Here is a 21763-nt window from a genome sequence, read left to right as displayed (position 1 = left end):
ATGATATATGTGAGTTTAATACTGTCATTTAATATTAGCTGGCTATTTTGCCCATTAGTTGATGTAAATTCTTCATTATATTGATATTTTTTACTTTTTGGTACTTTTTAGAAAGGCTGATACTGTTTGTTCCTTTCTATGTGTAGTGGTTCTTTCAGAAGCTCTTGTAAAGCAGGCCTGGTGGTGATGAATTCTCTGAGTGCTTGCTTGTTCACAAAAAACTTTATTTTTCCTTCACTTATGAAGCTTAGTTTGGCTGGATGTAAAATTCTTGGTTGAAAGTTCTTTTCTTTAAGGATGTTGAATATTGGTCCCCACTCTCTTCTGGCTTGTATGGTTTCTGCTGAGAGATCTGCTGTGAGTCTGATAGGCTTCCCTTTGTGGGTAACCTGACCTTTCTCTCTGGCTGCCCTTAGTATTTTCTCCTTCATTTCAACCATGGTGAATCTGACGATTATGTGCCTTGGAGTTGCTCTTCTTGAGGAATATCTTTGTGGTGTTCTCTGTATTACCTGGAGCTGAATATTATCCTGCCTTACTAAGTTAGGAAAATTTTCCTGAATAATATCCTGAAGCATATTTTCCAGCTTGGATTCATTCTCTTCGTCACATTCAGGTACACCTATCAAGCGTAGATTAGGTCTTTTCACATAGTCCCATATTTCTTGGAGACTTTGCTCATTCCTTTTTATCCTTTTTTTCTCTAATCTTGTCTTCTTGTTCTATTTCATTGAGTTGGTCTTCGACCTCTGATATCCTTTCTTCTGCTTGATCAATTCGGCTGTTAAAACTTGTGCATACTTCACGTAGTTCTCGTATTGTGTTTTTCAGTTCCATCAATTCACTTATTTTCCTCTCTAAATTTTGTATTCTTGTTGACATTTCGTCAAACCTTTTTTCAAAGTTCTTAGTTTCTTTAGATTGTGTTACCATAAGTTCTTTTAATTCACAGGAGTTTCTTATTATCCACGTTTTGAAGCCTGCTTCTGTAATTGGGGCACACTCGTTCTCCATCAAGCCTTGTTTCGTTGCTGATGAGGAACTGGGATCCCCTGCTGAGGGAGAGGCGTTCTGATCTTGGGTATTCTCAGCCTTTTTTGGCTGTTTTCTTCCCTTCATTGTAGATTTATCCATCTGTGGTCTTTATAATTACCGTCTTTGTAATTGGGCTTCTGAGTGGACGTCCAACTTATTGATTCTCAGCGCCAAAATCTGAGCAACCCACTGCGCCGACCAAATCAGCGGCGTTAAGATGGATGGTGCCTTTCTGACTCTGCACCAAGAACCGACGCTCCGAGGCTCCGGCAAAACTGCCTCGCCGGTCACAAGAGTCGCGCTGGCGACCCGTGGGGCTCCTCCGCTGGGAATCTCCTGGTGCGTGAGCAACAAGAATTCATGTGAAGGTGTGGCGTCCTCTCGTTCTTTGCGTTTTCAGTGGGAGCTACAATCCCGAGCTGCTAGTGATCAGCCATCTTGGATCCTAATGCTTTAGGATCCAAGCATTAGGATCCAAGATGGCTGATCACTAGCAGCTGAAGCATTAGGACCCTTGTGATCCTCTCTGTGAGAGCCACACATACCAGCTGCTTCAACTTGGCCACCTTGGCCAGCCCACAGCCCCCTCACTGCTATTATTTTTACATATAACATTTACAACTCTATACATGACTTCATTATACTCGTTTTATAGGAGAAGATATTTTAGGCATATAGACTGAATAACATCTAAAGTCCTTTCCATATAAGATGCAAATTCTGGAACTGACAATGTACAAAACTACTATGTATCTCAAACTTAAGATGTAATTAGGCATTTCTATAGCTCCACACTTTTTAAATGTTTAAATATTTTGTTAGAGTTTTAAAGAATCATTTACTTAAAAAATATTCCTCTCCAGGAAAGGAATGAAAGGGGAAAGTCAATACAGCACCTTCAACTGAAACAACCAGATACTTGCATTCGAAGTAATCACAAAAACAACTCCAGCCAGCCACCAGCAACAGTGTTTTATCTACCTGATACTGAGTTTTCAGGGGGCAGGGCAAACCACCATCTTTGTTTTTTGGGCAACTTAGTCATTTCAGCCTGTGGGCTTTGGAGAGTCCAAACCAACTCAGGGCAGAAGGGATCCCCCAGCACAGCACAGCTGCTCTACCAAAATGTGGCCAGACTGCCTCTTTAAGTGGGTCCCCAATCCATTCCTCCTCACTGGGTGGGACCTCCCAACTGGGGTCTGCAGCTACTCCTGCTGGTGCTCTCAGGCTGACAGATTTGCTTCTCCTTGGGATGAGTTCCCTGGGGGAGTAGGGGTTCGCCATCTTTGCTGTTTGGTTGACTCTGCTGTTCTAGTCTGTGGGCTTTGGAGAGTCCAAACTGACTAAGGTGGAGGGGATCCCCAGAACCGCACAACTGCTCTACCAAGTCATGCCAGATTCAAAATAAATAGATCCCTGATCCATTCCTCATTGGATGAGACCTCTCAAGTGGGGCTTCCAACCATCCCTACTGGTATTCTAGAGCTAGCAGAGATTTACATTCTCCCTCTGATAGCATTGTCAAGGTCCTGCCAATCAAGAAGGAATGGATCAGGAACCTGCTAAAAAGAATCTGCCTGACCAAGATTTTGTAGAGTAGCTGTGCTGTGCTGGGAGATCCCTTTTGCCCCTGATCAGTATGGATTCTCCAAAGCCCTCAGACTGGAGTGGCTAAGTTTCCCAAACAGCAAAGATGGCAGCTCCCCACTGACCTAGAACACTCATCTCTGTGGGCCTGAGAACACTGGCAGTTGTGGTTGGAGGTTCCAGTTGGGTGGTCCCTCACTGGGCAGGACCTTGAGAACTCCATGCCAAGGAGAATTCAAATCTCTGTCAGCCTGAGAACACTGGTGGGGGTGGCTGGAGGCCCAGGTTGAAAGAACCCTTACTGGGCAGGAACTGGAGAACTCCATGCCAGGGAGAACTCAAATCTTGGTCAGCCCAAGAAAAATGGTGGATGTGGCTGGAGTACCCAGTTGGAAGGTCCCTAACTGGACATGATCTCAAAACCTGTATGCTAAAGAGAATTCCAATCTCTGTCAGCCTGAGAACACCGGTGGGGTTGGCTGGAGGCCCCAGGTGGGTGGGACCTTGAGACCTCCATGCCAGGGAGAATTCAAATCTCTGTCAGCCTGAGAACACCAGTGATGGTGGCTGGAGCCCCCAGTTGAAAGGAACCTCACTTGGCAAAACCTCGAGACCTTCAGGCCAGGGAGAATTCAAATCCCTGTCAGCTCCAGAACACTGGCGGGGGTGGCTGTGGGCCCCGGTTAAGAGGTCCCTCACTTGGCAGGACTTTAAGCCCTCCATGCCAGGGAGAATTTAAATCTCTGTCAGCCTGAGAACACTGGCGGGCGTGGCTATGAGCCCTGGTTAAGAGGTCCCTCACTTAGAAGGACCTCAACACCTCCAGGCCAGGGAGAATTCAAATCTCTGTCAGCCTGAGAACACCAGCAGGGGTGGCTGGAGGCCCCCAGTTGAAAGGACCCTCACTGGGCAGAACCATGAGACCTCCATGCCAGGGAGAATTCAAATGTCAGCTCCAGAACACTGGCGGGGGTGGCTGGAGGCCCCAGCTGGGTGGGACCTCGAGACCTTCATGCCAGGGAGAATTCAAATCTCTGTCAGCCCCAGAACACTCGTGGGGGTGGCTGCGGGCCCTGGTTGGGGAGGTCCCTCACTGGGCAGGACCTCAAGACATCCATGCCAGGGAGAATTCAAATCTCTGTCAGCCCCAGAACACTCGTGGGGGTGGCTGCGGGCCCTGGTTGGGGAGGTCCCTCACTGGGCAGGACCTCAAGACATCCATGCCAGGGAGAATTCAAATCTGTCAGCCCGAGAACTGGCAGGGGTGGCATAGCAAGGTGCTCTACCAAAATGTGACCAGATTGCATCTTTAAGGTCTCTGATCCATTCCTCCTCATTGGGCTGGACCTCCCAACTGCAGCCTGCAGCCACCCCCGCTAGTGTTTTCGGGCTGACAGAGATTTGAATTCTTTCTCCCTGGCATGGTGGTCTCAAGGTCATGCCCAGTGAGAATTTTTTTTGGCTGGGGCCTACAGCCACCCCCGCCGGTGTTCTCAGGCTGACAGAGATTTGAATTCTCCCTGGCATGGAGGTCTCGTGGTTCTGCCCAGTGAGGGTCCTTTCAACTGGGGGCTCCAGCCACCCCCACTGGTGTTCTCAGGCTGACAGAGATTTGAATTCTCCCTGGCCTGGAGGTGTTGAGGTCCTGCTAAGTGAGGGACCTCTTAACCAGGGCTCCAGCCACCCCCGCCGGTGTTCTCAGGCTGACAGAGATTTGAATTCTCCCTGGCATGGAGGTCTCGAGGTTCTGCCCAATAAGGGTCCTTTCAACTGGGGGCTCCAACCACCCCCGCCGGTGTTCTCAGGCTGACAGTGATTTGAATTCCTGGAATGAGTTCCCAGGGGCAGAAGTAAGTTGCCATCTTTGCTGTTGGTGCAACTTAGCTATTACAGCCCAGGAGCTCTGGAGAATCCATGGGGCAGAAGGGATCTATCAGCACAACGCAGCTACTCTATGAAATACTTGAAGGCAGATGCTTTTAGCAGGTTCCTGATCCATCCTCCTTACTGGGCAGGACCTCGACAACTCCTTCCCGGAGCGAATTTAAATCTCTTGTCAGTTTGAGAACACCAGTGGGGGTGGTAGAGGCCCCAGTTGGGAGGTTCAACCCAGTGAGGAGGAAAGAATCAGGGATCTACTTAAGGAATGCCTGGCCACTATTCATTAGAGCAGTCATACTGTGCTGGGGGATTCTTTCCACTCCCAGTTAGTTTGGACTCTCCAAAGCCAGCCCCACCCTCCTCGCTACACTCCAGTTGGAAGGACTCTCACTGAACAGGACCTCAGAACTCCCTCCCAGGGAGAATTCAAATTTCTGTCAGCCCAAGAACACCGGCAGGGTAGCTGGAAGCCCGGGTTGGGAGGTCTCACCCAGTGAGGAAAAACAGATTGGGGATCCGCTTAAACAATCTGTCTGAGGCCGGCACCTTGGGAGGCCCAGGAGAGCGGATCACTTGAGGTCAGGAGTTCAAGACCAGCCTGTCCAACATGGTGAAACCCTGTCTCTACTAAAAATACAAAAATTAGCCATGGTGGTGATAGGCACCCATATTCCCAGTTACTTGGGAGGGGGAGGCAGGTGAATTGCTTGAACCCAGGATGTAGGGGTTGCAATGAGCTGAGATTGTGCCACTGCACTCCAGCCTGGGTGACACAGCGAGACTCCTTCTCAAAAAAAAAAAAAAAAGAATCTGGGGATCCCTCTACCCTCGTCAGTTTGCACTGTCCAAAACTCACAGGCTGGAATGGCTATGTCACTCAAACAGCAAAGATGACAGCCAGCTCCTCCCCTGGGGAACTCATCCCAGGGAGCACCAGCATCCTTGGCACAAGCTGGCAGGTATTGGCTGGAATGACAGGTGCCCTGAGGAAATGTGAAAGAATGACCCATATCTAGTTACTGATTATTTTCACAATTTTCCTGGGATGCCTTTGTCATTCTTCTGGCTCTCTTGTCTATGGTCAGACATTTGGCTCTCAGAAGTGACTTTTTAGCTGAAGAATGTGGATTTGTCACTGTCTTGTGCCCAATATAGAGGGGGCTCCGTAATCCCAGAAATGTCCATATCTGATAAAATAAAGTAAAGAAGAATGAAACAAAAAGAGAGATGTACCATATTAATAAGTAGATTCAATGCTATTAAGATGTCAGTTCTTTCTAATGTATAGATTCAATGCAATTCCAATCTAAATGAAAATGTTTATATGGAGAGGTAAACCTTGAATAGCTAACACCATGAGGGAGAAGAACAAACTTGGAGAGCAGACACTATTCAACTTCAAGATTTAACGTAAAGCCACAGTAATCAAGACAGTGTGGTATTAGTGAAAGAACAGATAAATAAAATGAGATAGAGAGTTCAGAAATAGAAACACATTAATATATTCAATTAATATTTGACCAAAAATAAAGGCCAGATTATGATGATGAAACAGACAGTTTTTTCAGGAAGGGCTGCTAGAACACCTGGACATCCACATGCAAAAATAATAAATCACAGACCTTACATCCTCACCATAATTAACTCAAAATGGATCATCAACATAAATATACAAAAAACCCATAAAACTTACAGAATATAATAAAGAAGATAATACAGATTATCTTGGGTTTAATGATGACCTTTACAAAAAACACTAAAGTTGAAGTCCATAGAAGAAAGAATTGATAAGCTTACCTTGATGAAAATGTAACATTTTTAAACCATTAAAGACACTGAAAAAAAAAGAAACCACAGATGGAAAGAAAACATTTGCCAAAACATATCTGATAAAGAACTATTATTCAAAACATATTAGTATTCTTAAAGCTGAGCAGTAACAAACATGAGCTAAAGACCTTAACAAGTACCTCATCAAATAAATTATACAAATGGAAAATAAGCATATTTAATGAAGCTACACATAATATTTCCTCAGTGAAATACAACCATGAGATGCCACTGTACACCTATTAGAATAATCAAAATCTGGAACCACTGACAACATCAAATGCTGGCAAGGATGTGGAGCAAGAGGTAACTTCATTCATTGCTTGTGGGAATGCAAAATGGTGCAGCTAGTTCTTGACATTTATATTTTATTTACCTCATCAGCACAACCTTCACTGTTCATATTCCTTTTATCATTTGGGTCAATCACTTAACCAGCGTCGAATTAAGTTCCACAAGTTTCCTCATCTTCCTGTCGTCTTTGCCTATTATGCAGTTCCAAGGCAAATTTGAAATTATCAGGTATTTTTATGGCAAAACCCCACACCTTGGTACCAATTTCTGTGTTAGCAACACAAATTTTTGTAAAAAATACCTGAGACTGGATAATTTATAAGGAACAGAGGTTGTTTGGCTCACAATTTTGTGGGCTGTAGAAGCATGGAAGTGGCATCTGCACAGCTTCTGGTCAGGGACCCAGAAGGCTTTTATTTGTGGCTGAAGGTGAAGAGACAACAGGTATGTCACACATGGCTAGAGAGGCAGGGGTAGAGGGTAGGCGTGCCACACTCTTTTAAACAACAATCTTTCATGTAATGGAGTGAGAATTCACTCATTAGTGAAAAGAGGGCAACAAGCTATTCAGGAGAGATCAATCACCATGACCCAAACACCTCCCACTAGGTCACACCTCCAACATTGGAGATGAAATCTCAACACAATATTTCGAGGGTACAAATTTGCAGACAATAGCACTCTCTTCTTGCCTTTAACATTTGACACTGATTTTAGTGTGTCTTGTTGGGAGTCCCTGGATTCACCTTACTTGGTTTCCTATGGGCTTTCTGGATCAGGCTTTCTGTTTTATTCCCCATACTTGAGAATTTCTCTGTCATTATTCCTTTAAACATTTTTCTGTTCCTTTCTTCCTCTCTTCTCCTTCAGGTATGCCAATAATGTGTAAGTAGTCCTGCTTGATGGTGTCCTATAACTCTCTAAAGCTGTCTTCACTTTTTTTGCATTATCTTTTTTTTTTGTCCTCAGATTAGATAACTTCCAGTGACCAGTCTTAAAGTTCACCGATAGATTCTGCTGATGAACACCTTTATTAAATTTTTTCAGTTCAGTTACAATATACTTTAGATCTATGGTTTGTTTGACTTTATTGTGTATCTTTCCCCTTTTCTTGAAGTTCTCAGCTTGTTCTTGCAAAGCTATCTTGACCTCAGTGATTATTACTGTGACCATTATTTGGAAATCTCTGTCAGATAAATTACATATCTGTACTTAACTCAGGTGCTGGAGATTTATCTTGTTTCCTCACTTGAATATATTTCCCTGTTTCTTCATTTTTCCTTGACTCTCTATACTGGCTTTTGTGCACTTGATAAGACTCGACTCATGTAGAAAAATGAACTCACCAAACCTTCCAGCAGAGATATTCAGGTAACTCTCAAATCCTTGTGTGCTATAGTGTTGTCTTTGTTTTTGGTGGCTCCCCAGAGCTTAGAGTATGTCACAATTTGTTAGCAACAAAAAATTGGTAAGGTAGAAGCCAGACAATCCAGATGTAGCAGAAAAGTTGGAAGGCTGGATGAGTTTTCCAGTTCTTTCTAGCTACATGATGAAAATGAGTATGGACATGTATCTCCCACTCTCTCTCCATTAAGCTTGGTAGAGGATCTGTGACAAACACACATATGCACACTCTGGATGCAGTCTCTGATCCTGAGGAGATAGCTTCTGAATGCAGGCACATTATATGCTTACTTCTTTGTTTTCTGTGATCTAAATACACTCAAAAATGCAAAATCCTCTAGACTCCTAGAGCAAAGTTGTTAAAACAAACAAACAAACAAACAGTTCCTTGGGTAGGAACTATAGAGGTTGTGGAATTTGATGCATATCCAGACTCCTTCCAGGAAGAATGAGTAGGTCTGGATATATTACTGGGTTGAGCCAGACAGAAGACTGGTAGAGTCAAATTATGTTACTATCTGCCAGACGGTTATACTTTGTATGCCACATTAGCCCCCATAATGCCAGTATTTAAATACAAAGCTAGAAATGATTAACTGAGTAAGAAAAGCATGTTGAAAGCTGAGACATGCTGAAAGCTAGGCTACTTACATTAAACTAAACTGTTAATGCAAAAAAAAAAGTTCTTAAAGGAAATTAAACAGGCTACTCCAGTGAATGCACGAACAATTAGTACAATGGTATTACTGCTGATGTGAAGAAAGTTTTACTGGTCTGGATAGAAAATCAAATGAGCCACAACATTTCATTACACCAAAGCTGAATCCAGAGCTAGGCCTTAACATTCTTTGATTCCATGAAGTCTGAGGCAGGTGAGGAAGCTGCAGGAGACAAATTTAAAGCTAGCAGAGGTTGGTTCATGAGGTTTAAGAAAAGAAGCCATCTTGATAACATAAAAGCACAAGTTGAAACAGCCAGTGATGATAGAGAAGCTGCAGCATGGTATCCAGAAGATCTAAGATCACTGATGAAGGTAGTTATGCTAAATAGCAGATTTTCAGTGTAGATGAAACAGCATTATACTGGAAGAAGAGATACCTAGAACTTCCACAGCTATAGAGGAGAAGTCAATGTCTGGCTTCTAATCTTCAGAGGAGAGGCTGACTCTCTAGGTACTGGCTAATGCAGCTTACATTAGACTAGGCTTACATAAAACATTAAAGGCAGTACTCATTTACCATTCTGCTAAAATTTTAAGTTCTTCTAAACCTGTGCTGCCTATACTCTATAATTGAAACAGCAAAGTCTGGATGAAAACCCATCTGTTTACAGCACGGTTTACCAAACATCTTAAGCACACTGTTGAGACCTATTGTTCAGAAAACGTGTGTGTGTGTGTGTGTGTGTGTGTGCGTGTGTGTGTGTGTATGTGTGTATATGTGTATGTATGTGTGTATATCTTTAAAAATATTACTGCTCATTGACAATGCACTTGTAACCCAAGAGCTCTGATGGAGTTCTACAAATAATGTTTTCATGCCTGCTAACACAATATTCATTCTGAAGCCCATGGACCAAGGACTAATTTTGTCTTTTACATTTTATTTTTTAAGAATAGGCCGGGTGCGGTGGCTCACGCCTGTAATCCCAGCACTTTGGGAGGCCGAGGCGGGTGGATCACAAGGTCAAGAGATCAAGACCATCCTGGTCAACAAGGTGAAACCCCGTCTCTACTGAAAATACAAAAATTAGCTGGGCATGGTGGTGTGTGCCTGTAGTCCCAGCTACTCGGGAGGCTGAGGCAGGAGAATTGCTTGAACCCAGGAGGCAGAGGTTGCGGTGAGCCAAGATCGCGCCATTGCACTCCAGCCTGGGTAACAAGAGCAAAACTCCATCTCAAAAAAAAAAAAAAATACATTTTGTCCAGTCTATCATTGATGGGCATTTTTATGTATTCTTAAAAATGCCCATCAATGACAGACTGGAAAAAGAAAATGTGGCACACATACACCATAGAATACTATGAAGCCATAAAAAAGGATGAGTTCCTGTGCTTTGTAGGGACATGGATGAATCTGGAAACCATCATTCTCAGCAAACTGACACAAGAACAGAAAACCAAACACCGCATGTTCGCACTCACAGGCGGGTGTTGAACAATGAGAACACGTGAAGCACAGGGAGGGGAACGTCACACACTGGGGTCTGTTGCGGGGAAAGGGGCTAGGGGAGAAACAGTGAGGGGTGGGGAGGTTGGGGAAGGATAAAATTGGACAAAAAGCCTTATGTAGGTGATGGGGGGATGGAGACAGCAGACCACCATGGCATATGTGTACCTATGCAACAATCCTGCAAAATCTGCACATATACCCCAGAACTTAAAGTACAATTAAAAAAGAATACATTTTGTAAGGCTATAGCTGCCACAGACAATGGTTTTTCTCTGTATCTGCACAAGGCAAATTAAAAATCATCTGGATTTTTTTTAGAAAGTAATCAATATTCCAGATAAAATTAAAGACATTTGTGATTCCTTGGAGGAGGTAAAAGTATGAAGTTTGGAAGAAGTTGATTTTAGCCCTGATAGATATCTTGGAGAGTTTCAAGACTTGAGTGGAGGAAGTAACTGTAAGTGTGGTGGAACTAGCAAGAGAACTAAAAGTAAAACTGGAGCCTGAGCCTGTGACTGAATTTCTGCAGTTTCATGATAAAACCTTAATGTACTAAAAGTTGCTTCTTATAGCCTACTGTCTGAGATGCAATCTATTCCTTGTGAAGATACTGCTGAAATGACAAAAAAAAAAATTGTCTTATTATTTAAATTTAGTTGATAAAGCAGTAGCAGCATTAGTAGGACTGCCTCTCATTTTGAAAGGTGTTCTATGGTGAGGTAAAATGCTATCCAACAGCATGGCACACTACAGATAAATCCATCAAAGGAATCAACTGATACAGCAAACTTTACCATTGTCTTATTTTAAGAAATTGCCGGGCCGGGCGCGGTGGCTCACGCCTGTAATCCCAGCACTTTGGGAGGCCAAGGCGGGTGGATCACGAGGTCAAGAGATCGAGACCATCCTGGTCAACATGGTGAAACCCTGTCTCTACTAAAAATACAAAAAATTAGCTGGGCATGGTGGTGCATGCCTGTAATCCCAGCTACTCAGGAAGCTGAGGCAGGAGAATTGCCTGAACCCAGGAGGCGGAAGTTGCAGTGAGCCAAGATCGCGCCATTGCACTCCAGCCTGGGTAACAAGAGCGAAACTCTGTTAAAAAAAAAAAAAAAGAAAAAGAAAAAAAAAAAAGAAATTGCCACAACCACCTCAATCTGTCTCAATCTGTGCAACCACCACCTTAATCAGTCAGCATCAATACAGAGTCAAGAATTTTCATCAGCAAAAATTAAAATTCACTGAAGGCTCAGATGATCATTTGCATTTTTAGCCAGAAAGTATTTTTTTATTGTACTTTAAGTTCTGGGGTACATGTGCAGATCTTGCAGGATTGTTGCACAGGTATACATGTGCCATGGTGGTTTGCTGTCTCCATCCGTGTTCACCTACATCAGGCACTTCTACCAGTGTTATCCTTCCCCAACTTCCCCACCCCCAGCTGTCCTTCCCCTAGCCCCCCAGCCCCCAACATACCCCAGTGTGTGACTTTCCCCTCCCTGTACCCATGTGCTCTCATTGTTCAACACCTGCCTATAAGTGAGAACATGTGGTGTTTGGTTTTCTCTTCTTGTGTCAGTTTGCTGAGAATGATGGTTTCCATATTCATTCATGTCCCTGCAAAGGACATGAACTCATTGTTTTTTATGGCTTCATAGTATTCCATGGTGTGCATGTGCCACATTTTCTTTGTCCACTCTATCATTGATGGGCACTTGGATTGGTTCCAGGTCTTATGAACAAGACAGAAAATCAACAAGGATATCCAGGACTTGAACGCAGATCTGGAACAAGTAGACCAAAGAGACATCTACAGAACTCTCCACCCCAAATCCACAAAATATACATTCTTCTCAGAACCACATTGTGCTTACTCTAAAATTGACCACATAATTGGGAGTAAATCACTCTTAGCAAATGCAAAAGAATGGAAATCGTAACATCCAGTCTCTCAGACCACAGTGCAATCAAATTAGAACTCAGGATTAAGAAACTCACTCAAAACCACACAACTACATGAAAACTGAACAACTGGCTCCTGAATGATGACTGGATAACAATGAAATGAAGGCAGAAATAAAGATGTTCTTCAAAAACAACGAGAACAAAGACACAACATACCAGAATCTCTGGGACACGTTTAATGCAGTGTCTAGAGGGAAATTTATAGCACTAAATGCCCATAGGAGAAGCGATGAAAGATCTAAAATCGACACGCTAATGTCACAAAAGAACTAAAGGAGCAAGATCAAACAAATACAAAAGCTAGCAGAAGACAAGAAATAACTAAGATCAGAGCAGAACTGAAGGAGATAAACACACAAAAACCCTTCAAAAAATCAATAAATCCAGAAGCTGGGTTTTTGAAAAGATCAACAAAATAGACAGACTGCTAGCCAGAGTAATAAAAAAGAAATGAGGGAAGAATCAAATAGATGCAATACAAAACGATAAAGGAGATATCACCACCAATTCCACAGAAATAAAAACTACCATCAGAGATTACTACAAACAACTCTATGCACATAAACCAGTAAATCTGGAAGAAATGGATAAATTCCTGGACACTTACACCCTCCAAAGACTAAACTAGGAAGAAGTTGAAACCCTGAATAGACAAATAACAAGGGCTGAAGTTCAGGCAGCAATTAATAGGCTACCAAGCAAAACAAGTCCAAGTCCAGATGGGTTCACAGTTGAATTCTACCAGATGTAAAAAGAGGAGCTGGTACCATTCCTTCTGAAACTATTCTACACAATACAAAAAGAGGGAATCCTCCATAACTCATTTTATGACCAACATCATCCTGATACCAAAACCTGGCAGAGACCCAACTAAAAAAGAAAGCTTCAGGCCAGTATCCATGAAGAACATTGATGCAAAAATCTGCAATAAAATACTGGCACACAGAATGCAACAGCACATCAAAAAGCTTATCCATGACGATCAAGTAGGCTTCATCCTGGAGATGCAAGGCTGGTTCAGCATACACAAGTCTATAAAAGTAATCCACCACATGAATAAAACCAAAGACAAAAAACACATAGATGCAGAGAAGGCCTTTGACAAAATTCAACAGCTCTTTATGCTAAAAACCCTCAACAAACGAGGTATTGATGGAACATATCTCAAAATAATAAAAGCTATTTATGACAAACCCACAGCCAATATCAGACTGAATGGGCAAAAACTGGAAGCATTGCTTCTGAAATCTGGCAGTAGATAAGGATGCCATCTCTCACTACTCCTATTCAATATCGTACTGGAAGTTCTAGCCAGAGCAATCAGGCAAGAAAAAGAAATAAAGGGTATTCGATTAGGCAAGGAGGAAGTCAAATTGTTTCTATTTGCAGACAACATGATTGTATATTTAGAAGACCCCCATCATCTCAGCCTGAAATCTCCTTAAACTCATAAGCAACTTTAGCAAAGTTTCAGGATACAAAATCAATGTGTAGAAATCACAGGCATTCCTATACATCAATAACAGACTTTTTTTTTTCTTTAATAGAGATGGGGTTTCACCATGTTGGCCAGGCTGGTCTCAAATTTCTGACCTCAGGTGATCCGCCCACCTCGGCCTCCCAAAGTGCTGGGATTACAGGCGTGAGCCACCACGCCCACCCGATAAGACTTAAAGAGAGCCAAATCAAGAACGAACTGCCATTCACAATTGCTACAAAGAGAATAAAATATCTAGGAATACAACTAACAAAGGATGTAAAGGACCTCTTTAAGGGGAACTGCAAACCACTGATCAAAGACATAAGAGAGGACACAAACAGATGGAAAAACATTCCATGCTTATGGTGAGGAAGAATCAATATGAAAATGGCCACACTGCCCAAAGTAATTTATAGATTCAGTGCTATCCCCATCAAGCTGCTACTCACCCTCTTCACAGAAATGGAAAAAAACCACTTTAAACTTCATATGGAACCAAAAAGAGCCTGCATAGCCAAGACAATCCTAAGCAAAAACAACAAACCTAGAGGCACCATGCTACCTGACTTCAAACTATACTACAAGGCTACAGTAATCAAAACAGCATAGTACTGGTACCAAAACAGAGATATGGACCAATGGAATAGAACAGAGGTCTTGGAGGCAATGCCACACACCTAGAACCATCTGATCTTTGACAAACCTGACAAAAACAAGCAATGGGAAAAGGATTCCCTGTTTAATAAATGGTGTTGGGAAAACTGGCTAGCCATGTGCAGAAAGCAGAAACTGGACCCCTTCCTGACAACTTACACTAAAATGTAAAACTCCAGGTGGATTAAAGATTTAAACATAAGACCTAACACCATAAAAATCCTAGAAGAAAACCTAGGCAATGCCATTCAGGACATAGGCATAGGCAAGGACTTCATGACTAAAACACTAAAAGCATTGGCAACAAAAGCCGAAATAGACAGATGGGACCTAATTAAATTTAGGAGTTTCTAAACAGCAAGAAAAACAATCATTAGAGTGAACCAGCAACCAACAGAATGGGGAAACATTTTTTCAATCTATCCAATTGAAAAAGGGCCAATATCCAGAATCTACAAAGAACTAAAGCAGAGTTTCAAGAAAAAACAAACAAACCCATTCAAAAGTGGGCGAAGGATATCCACAGACACTTTTCAAACGAAGATGTATATGAGGACAACAAACATATTAAAAAATGCTCATCATCACTGGTCATTAGAGAAATGCAAATCAAAACCACACTGAGATACCCCATTTCATACCAGTTAGAATGGTGATCATTAAAAACCCTGGAGACAACAGATGTTGGAGAGGATGTGGAGAAACAGGAACACTTTTACACTGTTAGTGGGAGTGGAAATTAGTTCAACCATTGTGGAAGACAGTGTGGCAATTCCTCAAGGATCTAGAAATAGAAATTCCATTTGACCCAGCAATCCCATTGCTGGGTATATACCCAAAGGATTATAAATTGTTCTGTTATAAAGACACATGCACATATATGTTCACTGCAGCTCTGTTTACAATAGAAAAATATTTTTAAACTATGTATTTGTACACTTTATAGACTATAGTATAGGGTAAATAACTTTTATATGCACTGTAAAAGTCTAAAAATTCAAGTAACTTGTTATATTGTGGTTGCCTGGAACCACATCTGCAATATCCCTAAGGTATGCCTGTACAAGAAAGTATGGATAACATACGAAAAAAATTGGGAAACAATTCATTAACAGAATGATAATTTTGAAGTAGAAATAGATATGATAACAAAACCAAATAGAAATTCTAGATATAGAGAATACAACAAAAAAAAATTTAATACCATGCTTCAGCAGCTGATTTTATTAGCAAAAAAAGAATCAGCAAGCTTTAAGAAAAAAACATTTGAAATGATCCCATTAGGGGAACAACAAAAACAACAAAAGAATAACAAATGCATATGGCAATTATGGGACACAATCAACCAAACTTTCATATAATCAGTTTCTGAAGGGGAAGAAAAGGAAAAATGCCTAAAAAGCATATTTAATGAAATAATCATGAAAGTTTTCCCAAACGTGAAGAATGATGACAACTGCAGAAGTCATGAATCCAATTCAATCCAAAGAGGAATTTATCAACACACATCACAATCAAGTAATGAAAAACAAAGAATGCTGAAAATAGCAAACAAACAAACAAAAACAAAAAACAAAAAACAAAACAAGAAATGCATCACATTCAAGGGAACTTCAATAGGGCATTCTCAGCTGAAAACCCTACAGTCCACAGAGAGTGGCATGATGTATTCAAAATGCTAAAACAATAAAAAATGTGTCAATAGTGTGCCCGGCCAGGTGTGGTGGTGGCTCATGCCTGTAATCCCAGCACTTTGTGATGGCAAGGTGGGTGGATCACAAGGTCAGGAGTTTGAGACCAGCCTAGCCCACATGATGAAACCCCATCTCTACTAGAAATACAAACATTAGCTGGGTGTGGTGGCATGCACCTGTAATCCCAGCTACTTGGGAGGCTGAGGCAGGAAAATTGCTTGAAACTGGGAGGTGGAGGTTGCAGTGAGCCAAGATCATGCCACTAAACTCCACCCTGGGCAACAGAGCAAGAATCCATCTTCAAAAAAAATACTATGCCCAACAAAGCTATTTTGTAGAAATGATGGAGATATAAAAACCTTTTCTATACTAGAAAAACTAAAGGAGTTTATAATCAGTATGCCTGCTTGATAGGAATTACTAAAGGGGGTGCATTATGTTGAAATAAAAGCCTGCTAAATAGTAAGAAAAAAGCATATAAAAGTAAAAAGCTTCAATGCTATTGGTAATACACAGTCATGCTCAAAATGCTCTAATATTCTAAGGGTGGTTTGTAAAGCAATTTTATCTTTATTAGTAAGGTTAGCAGACAAAGCTAGTGAAGATAACTGTAGGTACAATAAATTGTTAAGATATATAAATTTGAAATACAATGTAAATTTTGACATAAAATTGTACCAGATGGGAGAGAGAATGAAAATATAGAGGTTGGAATTCAGTTAAACAGAAGTTGTTATCAGAAGTTGTCTTGAGTAGCCTGTTATAAGAATATGATATTTTATGTAAATTTCATGATAACCACAAAACAAAACCTATAGTAACTGCACAAAACAAACAAGTTTAAATAAAAAATTAAAAAAACTTTTTTATTTTGTGTAATGCATGCAAGATTTTAAAGCATACCACAACAGAAAGCCATCAAACTACAAAAGAATTCAGCAAGAGACATAAAGGATACAGAGAACCTATAAAATAATCAGAAAACAAATTACAAAGTGGCAGCAGCAAGTCCTTCCCTATAAATAATTACCTTGGATTACACTGTCAAATAAAATGACATAGAATATCTCAATGGATAGAAAACAACATGACTCAAACATGTGATGCCTATGAGAGACTCACTTTACTAGTCAAGACATATATAAACTGAAAATGAAAAGATGAAAAAAGACATCCCATGCAAATGGACACTAAAGTAGAGCATGGGTAGCTAAACTTATAACAGAACAAATAAACCAAGTCAAAAGCTATAAAAGACATAGTTCACTGCATAATGTAAAGGAGTTAATTCATCATGAAGACATATTACTTGTAAATAAATATATGCACTCCAGGGCAGAAGACCTAAATTCATAAAGCAACTATTAAATAATCTGATGAGAAAAATATACTGCAATACTATAATAGTAGGAGACCTCAATGCTCCACTTCCAACAATGGAAAGATCATTTAGAAAGACAATAAATTAAGAAACATTAGATTTGAATTATACTTTAGAGCAACTGGATCTAACAGACATGCACAGGACATTCTATCCAATAGCAGCAGTATACACATTCTTCTGAAATGTGGGTGGAACATTCTCCAGGAAAGATCATATGTTAGCCCACAAAACAGACCTTAACAATATCAGAGAACTGAATTACATCAAGAAATTTTTTGCATCGCAAGGGTAAAAAGCTAGACATCAGTAACAGGAGAAATATTGAAAAATACACAAAATGGCAAAATTTAACATTCATAAATGGCTCATGAGTTACAGAAAAAAATTTGAAAAATTTTAAGACACAAAAATAAAAACACAACATACCAAAACTTATATAAAGTAGTTAAAGCAATCGTATGATGAAAATTTGTCATTAAATTTCTATATCAAAAAAGAACAACTACAAATTTAAAAATCTAACATTACACCTCAATGAACTAGAAGAGAAACAAAGCCCAGAATTAGCAGAAATAAGAAAATAGCAAGGATTCAAGTGGAAATAAATAAAATAGATGTGAGAAACTCAATGGAAGGAATTATTAATATTGAATTGTTGTTTTTTTTTTTTTTTTTGAGATGGAGTTTCGCTCTTGTTACCCAGGCTGGAGTGCAATGGCGCGATATCGGCTCACCGCAACCTCCGCCTCCTGGGTTCAGGCAATTCTCCTGCCTCTGCCTCCTGAGTAGCTGGGATTACAGGCACGCGCCACCATGCCCAGCTAATTTTTTGTATTTTTTTTTTTTTAGTAGAGACGGGGTTTCACCATGTTGACCAGGATGGTCTCAATCTCTTGACCTCGTGATCCACCCACCTCGGCCTCCCAAAGTGCTGGGATTACAGGCTTGAGCCACCGTGCCCGGCTGAATTGTTTTTTAAGGCAATAAACAAAATCAACCAACCCATATCTAGACTAACTAGAAAAAAGACTATTCCAAAAAATATGACCAGAAATGAAATAGAATAAACTTTTAACACTAAAATACAAAGGATCATAATTGTTCTTATAATGAATAATTATATGCCAGCAACTTTGATAACATAGAAGAAATAAAAATATTTCTACAAATATACAACTTACTAAGACTGAATCATGAATGGACTAGTACATAATACAGAAATTGAAGCAGAAATTAAAAGCCTCCCACAAAAGAAAAGCATAGGACCAGAAGCCTTCATTGTGAATTCTGACAAACCTTTAAAGAACTAATACTAATTACTCTAAAACTCCTTCAAAAAAGTGAATGGGGGAATGCTTCCAACATCAGGCTACCATCATTCTGATACCAAAGATAGACAAGGACACTACAAGAGAATAAAATACAAGGCCAATGTCACTAACGAACCCTGATGCAAAAATCCTCAACAAAATATTAGAAACCGAATTTAAGAATATATTAATGGAATCACTTAACATGATCAAGTGGGATTTATGTTTTGGATGCAAAGAGGTTGCAACACATGCATATGAATACATGTGACAAAATGCATGAACAAAGCCAAAGACAAAAATCATATGATTCTCTCAATACAAGCAGAAAAAGCATATGACAAAATTTAAAACCCTTTCATAATGAAAACTATCAACAACTTAGGTATAGAGAAAATGTATCTCAACACAAAAAAAGAACCATATATGGCAAGTGCTTAGCTAACATTGTTCTCAACAGTGAAAAGCTGAAAGCTTTTCCTCCATGATCAGGGACAAGACACTGATGACCACTCTCACCACTTCTTTTCATCATAACAGTGTAATTCCTAGATAGACATTTAGGCAGAAAAAAGAAAATAAAAAGCATCCTACTTGGAAAAAAAAAAAAGTGAAATTATCTCTGATGGCACACAACATGATCCTGAATATAGAAAACCCTAAATATGCTTCCAAAAACTGTTAGAACTGATGCATGAATTCAATAAGGTTGCAGGATACAAAAATAAACTGACAAAGATCAAAAGTGTTTCTGTATACAAATAAACTATCTGAAGAGATTTTAAAAAAATCCCAAGTACAATAGCAACACAAATTACTTAGGTGTAAATTAAAGCAAAAAATTAAAAGTCTTGTATATGACAAACTATAAAACACCAATGAACAAACCTTTAAAAACACAAGTAAATGAAAAAACATCCCATGCTTGTGGGTTGGATGAATTAATATTGTGAAAATGAACAAAATACCAAAAGTAACGTATTTGATGCAATCACTATCAAAATTTCAATGCCATTTTTTTACAGAAATGGAAAAAAATCTTGACATTTGCAGTGAGCAAATAAAGGCCTCAAATAGGCAGAATAATCTTCAGCAAAACGAACAAAGGTAGAGACAGCATGCTACGTGATTTCATTACATATTGTAAAACAGTTGTAATCCAAATAGCATGGTAGTGGCATATAAATGGACAAATTGGCTAATTAAACAAAATGGAAAACCCAGAAATAAACCCACACACAGTCAACTTATTTTTGACAAAGGTGCCAAGGACACACAATGGTTAAAGGATAGTCTATTTTACAAATGATGTTGAGAAAACTGAATATCCACAGGAAAAATACAACTAGAATTTTAACTTATACTGTATATTAATATCAACTCCAAATAAAGATTTAAATATAAGACCTGCACTGTAAAACTACTAGAAGAAAACACAGACTTAAAGCTCCACAACATTGGTCTTAGCAATACTGTTTTTGATGTAATCCTGATAGCAGTCAATAAAAGCAGAAATAGACAAATTTGTTGTGGCTTATGTTTTGAATTTCTGGTCATTTACTCAATTTGGTCATTACTTGCTGGCACCTTATGGTTACAAGCATCAGCCAAGAGATGCATCCACCTTCCTACTGTAGTATCTGAAAATCACTGTCTGTTTTATCCTCTGCCTGACCTTCTCTGGCATTCTTGGGATCTACATTGTGATGGAAATGTAATACTCTGAAACCCTAGGCACTATATGAATCAGCAACATATATGTAGACTCTACTTTTGGACAGCAACACAGTTGGAAATGTAGTAATCACAGTTGGAAAGGAATACAGATTTTATATCTGCTTCTTAGAGTTCTGGATTCCACTAAAATGGATTCATGGATGTCAGGGCATTATGGGTGTGGCCTGATAACAAACCTCTCCCTTTTCAGTGCCAAACCAACTTAGAAATAAAAACAAGTGGTCAGATCAATATCCATTATTCCTAGCAAAGCTGATTTAGAAAATATGGCTTGATGTTGACCAAAAAAGACTTCTAATATTTCCCCCAGTCTTGACTTTGGAACCTGAACAAAAGAAGTTCATCTGAAGAATAGTCACTTACCCACCCAGTGTAGAGAAGGTCTTCACCTGCCTTCCACTTCTCCTGTTCAGAGGCCAGAGGAGAAAGGGACTAGATGTACTCAGTGATCATTAAGTTTGCCTTACTGATAGGCAAACGTGGACCAATGCATGTAAGATTTCCCATCCACCAAATAAGTTTCGTCTTCTCCTGGCTCTGGGAATGAGCCAGATAAAGGTGAAGAGTTGGCAGTGTTTCTACTCAATACTTGTGAGAAGACAGAAGGTGTTGTCAATGGGTAGATAGAAAAGGAATGAGGTGGGAAAGCTTTACTCACTATCAACTTCTTTTCATGCATTAGTATATGCTGAAGGTTGTTCCTAGAAGAATTGACTTCTGGAAAGATGATTCCTCTCACAATTGCCTGACCTTGAGTGTTTTTATTTTTGTGTTAAAGAACTGATGTTAGTTTGTGTATACTGAAATAATGGGGGCAAATCTGTATGAAAGAAAAAGTTTCCTTTCTTTTCTAGAGCCATCTGTTCAAGTTCTCTGAGTATCCCCATTCGTGGAACGAGTGTCCACAACACACTCCACAGTCCTGTGTCTGGTCATTGGAGGTGTATATCAGAGTGACACTTGGAAGCATGGTATAAAGAGGAAATGTTCATTTGCCAAATGAAAAATTAAAATGTAAAATAAATGTTTAAAAGGGAAAAACAGAATGAGAAGGCAGGTACTAGATTATATTTTTATCAACTGGGACAAACATTGCAGTTCTAGCCAAATATTTGCCATCTTTATAGTGGAAGACTTTGACATGTAAGTTCTAAATTACACTTTGGTTTATAAGTAACTGTGCAGCTTAATGAAATGGCTCCTGTTAGTAACTTAGGCCACCTATTGAAGGTTTACAAAATCCTTCCAAGGCATGTGAGCCAGTGCTCCTCAGCAAAGCCGTGACATATCTGCTTTTACCTGGTTTCCCCAACCTTATTAAAGAATTCCTGAACAAT

The 21763-nt window shown here is 40.1% G+C and overlaps 1 protein-coding gene across 7 annotated transcripts in view; it reads right to left on the bottom strand.

The window, feature by feature from the left end:
- Nucleotides 1-4325: 4325 nt before the first annotated feature.
- Nucleotides 4326-21763, bottom strand: part of LOC101029346 (uncharacterized) — a 181774-nt gene continuing 164336 nt past the window's right edge. For 5 of the 7 annotated variants that reach the window (XM_074396877.1, XM_074396893.1, XM_074396889.1 and 2 more), the window contains one exon: nucleotides 4326-6338. In XM_074396877.1, coding sequence (XP_074252978.1) covers nucleotides 6322-6338 — 17 coding nt within the window. In that variant the 3' untranslated portion in view covers nucleotides 4326-6321. The remainder of the gene's footprint in view (nucleotides 6339-21763) is intronic. The other 2 variants (XM_074396884.1, XM_074396896.1) reach the window with 1 other exon arrangement.

Source organism: Saimiri boliviensis, chromosome 1 (genome assembly GCF_048565385.1).
Source record: "Saimiri boliviensis isolate mSaiBol1 chromosome 1, mSaiBol1.pri, whole genome shotgun sequence".
NCBI classification, from domain to species: Eukaryota; Metazoa; Chordata; class Mammalia; order Primates; family Cebidae; genus Saimiri; species Saimiri boliviensis.
Note: the sequence above shows the minus strand (reverse complement) of the source record. Positions and strands in the feature narration are given on the sequence as shown.